The sequence below is a fragment of the Helobdella robusta genome (assembly GCF_000326865.2).
Source record: "Helobdella robusta unplaced genomic scaffold HELROscaffold_42, whole genome shotgun sequence".
Classification (NCBI taxonomy): domain Eukaryota; kingdom Metazoa; phylum Annelida; class Clitellata; order Rhynchobdellida; family Glossiphoniidae; genus Helobdella; species Helobdella robusta.
Genome location: NW_008704981.1, coordinates 843,991 through 853,048, shown reverse-complemented (window position 1 = coordinate 853,048; position 9,058 = coordinate 843,991). Strand labels below are relative to the sequence as shown.

Here is a 9,058-nt window from a genome sequence, read left to right as displayed (position 1 = left end):
AATAATAGACGAATAAATAAATTAATCTTTAAAAAAATTTTTTCTACAAAAAAATATTTAAAGTCCTATACAAAATTCAGCGTTTGCTAGTAGCAGATGGATATATTTATTTTTGAGAGGATTGTTATCTACATGATGATATCAATTCAAAAGAGATACATATCTTATCTATCAGCTGATGTTTATTCATGTTTGTTGCTGTTTTTGTTTGAAATTGTTGTTTAGGTAGTTGTTTGTTTGTAACATATTTATGTATCGATTCGATGTGTCGATTCGTATCGGTTCATCAGAGCTCAAAAAACGAGTTTATTTTGATATAATGATTTCACATGTGAATATTTTGTTAAATGTGTTGTTGAGCGTTAGTTAATCAGTGTTTGTTGTTGTTCATTTGGTGTTAAACATTGTTTATTCTGCGTTTAACATAGCGTTTATAATGTCTACTTGTGTCAGCACGTTGATATGCTGTATTACGTGGTTCGTATTTAGTCTGTTCAGGATGTTTTTGAGAATTTGAAAAGCTGTTTATAGGTGTGGTTTGTTGTTTTGTAAGCCTTTTACATTCTTCTTCTTCTCTTCTTCTTCTTCGTCTTCTTCTTCTTCTTCTTCTTCTTCTTCTTCTTCTTCTTCATCTTCTTCTTCTTCTTCTTCTTCTTCTTCTTCCTCTTCCTCTTCCTCTTCTTATTTTTCTTATTATTTTCACTACTACTAGTAGTAGGTTGTAGAATTAGTATTTGTCGTAGTAGCAATAGTAGCAGTGCTACTTGAGTTATTAATTATTTTATCTTGTGGAAAAATAATTAATAACGTGTTAATTGAATTGAATTCATGTTACTTTTATTGTTTATATAATTCTTCCTACTACTAATATAATAATAATAATAACAATAACAATAAAATAATAATAATAATTATTATTATTATTGTTGTTGTTGTTTACTGAACAAAGCACGGATATTGACTTGGAAACTTTACACTCGTTCATTCATTCACTCACACTCAGTCATTAACATCTTTTCATTCTACACAAACAAGAACATAACAATACGTACATACACATATACATACATTCACATACAAACATACACATACACACACATACGTTCACATACACACACATACAAACACATACAAACACATACATTCACATACAAACACATACATACACATACGCACATACATTCACATACACACACATACATACACACCATACACATACACACATATACATACATATACTCGTATACATACACATACACACACATACATCTACATACACACACATACATACACATACATTCACATACAAACACATACATACACATACGCACATACATTCACATACACACACATACATACATATATTCGTATACATACACGTACACACACACACACACACATGCATATGTACACTCACTAATAAGTTCAGAAGTACACGCAAAGCCAAACACGAAGATTTTTTCAACTACAGGGTTTTTTTTTACTGAATTCTTTAAACATCTTTGTATAATAAACATGTAAAGATAATACTTTCTATTTATTTAATTGAAAAACAATTTACGATTTATACATTAATATGAGGAATTCAATAACTTTTACAGATAATCCAAAAACACGCTGAAAAGTTAAAAAATATCCAATGTTTCTAAATGAGAAATTTGAATGAGATGTTTATTATTAATTCCTTAATTAGTTAAGGAATATCGCAATGTTATCGCATTTTGTTCGTTTGTTTGAAGTTCCGATGTTAACTTAAGTCAATATTATTTCAAACTGAAGGATCAAATCAATGTGATCTTGTTGTTTAGATTGCTGTTAATGTTTTTGTTGATGTTATTTTTCCAAAATTTGATGTGCGTGATATCTTTTATACGATTTTTGATTGCTATTGCTGATAAAAAAAATGTTTTTTTGAATGTGTTTGATGATACTTTAATTGATGTGGTTGACTTGTTTTTTTTTCATTAAAATATTGATGTGATGTTGTCTATGTTGATGTTATTATTTGTTTATTTAATGTTTATACGCCTTCATTTTTTGTTTAGGTCAAGTTTGTTAATTAACATTTGCTGGCTGAATGTTAATGGTATCAGCCTTTAATGTCCTTTGTAAGAAAAAAATATACACTCTTCGTTTTCGTGTATTATTTCTGCAGCCAGATAAACATGTCTTCAGTAATTAGTTCAACAACAACAACTGCGACTATAAAAACGACAATTCCTTCCAAAACAGATAACAAAACAACAACAACAACAACATCTGTAACGACATTCTCAAAAGCAGCAACAATATCAACAACAATAACAACAACCTCAAAAACAACCTCAATAACGGCTGGAGTAACAAAGACCACTACAACAATGACAAATGTAACGACTATACCAACAAAAACAGCATTAACAACAACAACAACACCACCAACAACAAACAAACAACTACAAAAACCAAAACTAATAAGAGATAAGGCTAATGAGGCACTTGCCACAAACATATCTTCGAACTCATCAAACAGCATAGGTGCAAAAACAACAAACCCAACAACAATGGCAAAAACGGCAGGTCCAGCGACAACATCAACAAAGACAACAAACCCAGCAGTAACAACAAAAACAACAAATGTTACAACAACAAAGCTAACCAATCCCAAAACGGTAATTTTAACGACAACCACAGCTTCTCAGCTGAAAACATCCAGAGACAAACCTCGCGCTATAACTAGCAAAACAACAACGACAACAGCTGTAGTAGCGAGTATTACAACCACTAATGTTGTGACTTCAGTTTCAACGCAACAACGCATGAAAACGCCGCAACAACACTCAGCAAACAAACAACAACAACAGGCAGTCAAACAACAACATTTTGCAACGTCCAAAAATCAACATTTGCATTCTCATCCGACACTCAAGCATCAAAATCACCTCCAACAACAGCCGCAATATTTACTTCATTCACAACAACAGCGGCCAGAGCAGCTGCAACTACATCAACTACAGCAGCAACAACAGCAACTACAATTACATCAATTACAACAACAGCAGCAATTCAACCAACTCCGACACAACACTCCACGTTTTTACCGACAGAGCAGCGTCAAAACCACAAAATCTCCATCGGCTATACTCTCAAATCCGTCTTTAACACCTATAGGGACTAATCCCATTCTGACTAGCAGAGTTTCCTGGGACACTAGTCTCATGGTTCTTTCTCAAAGTTTGAAAAATATTTGTGGCAGCCCTCTGATGAGGTCAATCTCAAGTACAGATTCATCCCCGCTACCTAAAAAACTTCCCAGTAGACATTCACTTCAGAACCAAAAATTGTATCAGAAACCCATAGCCAAAGTCGTTACCCAGTTGGGTAATCCTTCCCTCAAGCAGTATTATCAAACATCGATACCGTCTCCCGACACCAATCTTTCTACTACCTATCACAAAAGTCTTGATTTAACCGACAGAAACAAATCGATCGATTTGAAGTTGAGCGAATACCGACTAGACGATCCGGCGGATAACGTTTTCTTGAGTAACTGCGACATAGTAGAGAACAAGAGTGCAGAAGATAGCGTCGAGTTGATAGCTCTTCCTAGTGAATTTGTGAACTCTATCGATACCTGGAAATGTGAGAAAGATGAGGAAGTGAGGATGAACGAGATGAAAGTGGAAATGAAAATAGATGCTCTTGTTGTTTCCACCGAAGCCTGTCGTGAGAGTTCATTAAAAAGGAATGATTTCATTTCACCAATGTTGGTGCTCTGCTGTTTTTTGTTCTCTATTTGTTTATCGCGTAGGAATTTTTTAATTGTTTGTTAGTTTATTTTGAGATATAACTTGAACATTTCCACAACTGGCAATAATTACTTTTCTACATAAAACCAAATTATGACTATTTTTTGTATATAATTTACTATTTTCAACTGAAACAATCATCTTTACCATCACCGAAACGCAATTCCACCACAAGCCTGCCCTCTCGAGACCGATGCAACACGATGAACGCGCCGAAGAGACTGACGATGAAACGGATGAACAGTGCTGCAATCATGTTCACACCCACTCAAAACATTCACTTCTGCGATCCGAATCATAAAAAGGTTAGCTGACGTTCGGAGTTTTTAAATAGTTTTTGCTGTCGGAGGCCTACAAAATTCTCTGTAGTGCAAGAAAATAGAGATTTTTATGAGTTGTAAACAGTTTATTATCATAGTGTTAATGGAAATTTCAAATGAACTTTGTTATATGATTGATTAAACTAGTAATTGAATGTTAGAAATATTATGACTTTTCATGTTGCGATGTTTGAGTTTAGTTGTATTAACATTACATAATACATATACAGTGTAAACTTTTATTTTCAACTATCTGCAAATGCATATGAATCAACATAAGTCTTGAGCTGTTTTGTTTCCTGTGGTTTTCACATATTGTTTGCTAAAAGAACATTATTAAATATTCCAACCACAAACTATTATTAAGCAACATGCTGTTGTTAGTATTTCACCAAAAAACAATCATAAAAACATTTTTTGCTGTAAAAAATGTTGACTGAAAACAATTTGATAGGACTAAACTTTAATCATTAATTCAAAATAACTTAACTTAAAATTACTAACCACAAACAAATTTTCAGCTCATTATCAGACACGAGGAAACGAATCAACTGTTGAACTTTGAACTGACGAAGCTGCTTCAAACAAACTTAACACAACGTTCGAACAACAGAAAGGACAGCGAACACTCGCCAGATAACAAGGGCGAGTGTTCGCTGTCTTCATCTCTCCTATCATCTCACAGATTCCTTTATAAAGTCTCATTAAAATCTGTCTACTTCCCGCTCGAAGACATTTACGTTGAGTTGATCAATGAAAGGTTGCTACGCGTCGCCATCATGAAAGATAAAATTAGTTCCACACGAGATAGAGGTCATTCGTTTGAAAAGGTTAAATCTAAACAGTACAGTTCGATACTTTTAGAAGATGTTACATTACCGAACGAACTTAGAAATTGGATCTGCTTCATATCGGAAGATAGGCGCTGGTTGATCGTCAAAGAAGATTCGAATCTAACTGATTTTGAACAAGAGCACTTTTCCTACCCGCAACAGACTGGCTTCGACTTAATCGAAAAATTGGCTCGATCACCGACTAAGAAATTCACGAGTCGGAGCATCACTTTCACAATGAACTACAACGAATCATGCAGCTCGAAGTACGTACCGATATTGACGAGTCAGGAACCGTCGAACCAATTGAACATCTGCCTCAAGGTTCCAGATGAATTCGATCATAAGGATATCTCAATCAAACGTTTAGACAAAATGTTGGTTATAAACGGTTCTACAGAAAAATTGAACGCAAGCATTGCAATGAATTCATCCGCAGTTGACACACGCGATAACAACTGTGATGCAATTTCTCTTTTACAAATTTCAACCAATTATAACGATTCGAACATGCACCCGAACAATGATTGTACCGACAACACCGTGAACAACAAAGACAGTGAAGATGTGCCCAACAATACCGAAAGAGATGATGGTCTAACGAGTCTACCGGCATTTCAAGTTACGATTAATTTACCGACGAATGTTCATGGTCGAACTCTGAGTGCCTATTTAACGAAAAAGAACGTAATTATAATTTATGGCGACGCTGATACGAGCCGTAGAAGAAATTCTTTTTGAGGAAGATTTAGAGATAAAAAAAACAAACGGTAAACATCGTGTAATGAATTGGTGTTTTTTTTTCAATATTATTTTTTCGTTCTCGAACGAAATGAGAAAAAAAGATGTATGTAAATAACCATAGAACGAACGAACGAACAAGCAAGGGAAAGAAAAAATACATCTGAAGAAATACGTGCCAACGTAATTGCATAGAAATGCATGGGAAGGAAATTGTATAAAAAATTGTTGTTACGCCAAGAGATGGCAAAAACAAACATCCGCCTTGTTGCTGAATTTTATTAATTTTCACTCCCCAAGGAACGAATGCCAATTTTTTTTTTAAATATATTTTTGTATAAATTATTTATTATAAATAAATATAAATATATACATATATTATTTATTGTTAACTAGAGTTTATATTTATTAAATTAAATTAATCATCTCGTTCTTAGCACATGTATTCAAATATTTTATTAATCTTTCACACATTGTTAATTTTACGTTACAAAATTGCCTGCATATTTTTCCTTTTTTTACTTGCTAGAATTCTCTCTGAGTTTTAAAAAATTCATTTCTTTATTGACACGTTAAAATAATTTTATTCATTTTATATTCGTTTTAACAATTTTTTCACAAATCTAAAATGCTAGTAGACAATATTGAATTTAACTGACTACTATATATATATAATATATATATATATATAATATATATATATATAATATATATATATATATATATTAGTATATATATATATTATTACAAATATATATATATATATATAATATTGCGTTATATATATATATATATATATATATATACATAAATTAACATATAACACTTGATCATATGATAAACGATGTACATGTATATAAATATATAGTATCAATGCTAATATTATTAACTGTTGTTGGCGAACACACGGACGCACACAGACATACACACACACAGACATACACACACACAGACATACACACACACAGACATACACACACACAGACATACACACACACAAACACACATGTTTAATGTAAAAATATGCTTATATTAACAGTACTATAATCTAAATTAGCCATAATAAAATCATGATTCGTATTTAAAAAATTATTTTTTTTTCAATTGTTCCTCGACTCGATGCTGGCCTGGAACACTGAGCTAATGGAATAATAAAACGTATGCTAGATATGCATGAATGGAAAAATCAATTAATGGTGATGGTAGTGGTGATGATGATGACGACGACGATGATGACGATGATGATGACGATTTAGACAAAGGCGATGATGTGGATATTGATAATTATAATAACAATATATAATAATAATATAATGATAATTACGATTGTGATGATAATAACGATGATGATATTCGTATTGGTGACGACGATGATGGTTATGATAATGAAGATGACGATGATAGTTATGATGATGATGATAATGACGATGAAGACGACAACGATGATGCAGATGAAGTTTACTATGGCAATTTTTAATTACCTGAAGAGATAAACATACAAACGACTTGCCTAATTACCGGCACAATTAAGTTGTTGTTGGACAATCCACAGTGAAGTTTTGTCAGCGTAAACTTACTTAAGTCACATGAGAACATTCAACATCAACATTATCACCATCATCATAGTCATTGTGATGATCAGCACCATCATCATCAGTGTCGTCATCATCATCTGTTGTTGTTGATGTTGATGATGTTGTTGTTAAACTTTGGCACTCCAAAACATACAAACTTTTTGGTACTCCATCTAGTTTCAATAAAGAAGATTTTAAATGTAGACACGAATAAGCAGCTCTAGGGAGCAAATTATTAAAAAGTTGTGAAAAAATTGTTTCCGACGAAAATTTTGTTGAAATTTCAAAATATATTATTAAATTTAAAAAAAACGATTTATTTTTTTGATTAGAAAGTAAAAAAAAATAATGTTTAAAGTTTCATCAAAAATAAAGTTAAACAAAAAAATTTACAAAAATATACATTAAAATTAATTTTTTTACACTCCACCTAAATATTTATACCCCAATCAATATTTTTGACTATACGTACTTCACATTTTCATAGTCAAAAAGAAGACGATGATAGTGATGAGAGTGGTGATGATGATAATGGTAATGATGATGATGATGATAATGGTAATGATGATGATGATGATGATGATAATGGTAATGATGATGATGATGATGATGATAATGGTAATGATGATGATGATGATGATGATAATGGTAATGATGATGATGATGATGACGATAATGGTAATGATGATGATTGTGATGACGACGATGACGAGAATGATGACGATGATGATGGCGTTGATGCATAATTGAAAAATTTTAAGATTTTCGAGAAAAATTTATAAAGGAAATGCATCCGGGCCTCTTCCTCTTACTCGTTGTTAGGGGAGTTAATAAAGTTACGCCAAATGGCTTACCATACATTCTTTTTACGTTTTGTTTTTGTTGTCTATGCTGAGTTTTTTTTTGTGCTAGAAAATGTCCGTCGAATTAAATATTTAGACTGTCTTTCAAAGGTAGTAAATTAATTAGCAAATAAACGACTTTAAATAAAAATGTTAATCCACTTCATATGTAACTCTTTAATAAAACACGTACACCAAACACACCTACACACACACACACACACACACACACACACACACACACACACACACACACATCTACACACACCTACTCACATACACCACACACAAAAACCTACACACACATTTGACACACACGCATACACAAACACACACACACATACACACTCTCAAACACACAAGTACACTCTCTCACACACACACACTGACATGCAAACTCAAGCACAAACGAAAGTTTAAAAAATGCCAAACCCAAAAACCAGCGCCGACAGAAAGAGTTATCGAATTCATAACTGGAGGATATTTACATTGCAACTGCTTGAAAAATAATCTACTGTCTTCATTTTATTTTCATTTCAGTGCAATGAAAATTCAATTTAAACATTACAAAATATACCTATCTTCTTTTTAGTCTCATTAATTTGCCTAACAAAACTTCTTATTTAACATTTTCTTGAAACAGCAAACAAAATAGTCTTGCGATATTAATTCTTAATATAATAATTTATGACCAATTGATTTTTTTCCTCTGAAATTCTTCGTGCGAAAACAATTTGCAACGAAATTTGTTTGCGCGTGAAAAAATTTTGTCGCAAACTTTCCGTGACGCGACATAATTTCAAACAGATTTTATTTCCTCCCACCCAACCCACGGCAGCAGAAGTAGTAGTAGCAGAGGAAAATATGTTTACGCAACAATTTTCATGAGTGTGCGTGCGTGTGCGTGCGTGCGTGTGTTTTTATGTGTGTGTGTTGTGCGTGTATATGTGTGTGTATTTG

At 32.6% G+C, this 9,058-nt stretch overlaps 1 protein-coding gene across 1 annotated transcript; it reads left to right on the top strand.

Annotated features, from left to right (window-relative positions):
• Positions 1 to 2,543: 2,543 nt before the first annotated feature.
• Positions 2,544 to 5,682, top strand: HELRODRAFT_177358 (hypothetical protein; the record flags this gene model as incomplete). The annotated part of the gene is made up of 3 exons (XM_009025565.1): positions 2,544 to 3,745; positions 3,964 to 4,093; positions 4,630 to 5,682. 3 exons carry the CDS (start codon positions 2,544 to 2,546, stop codon positions 5,680 to 5,682), a joined length of 2,385 nt encoding a protein of 794 aa, XP_009023813.1.
• Positions 5,683 to 9,058: the final 3,376 nt, after the last annotated feature.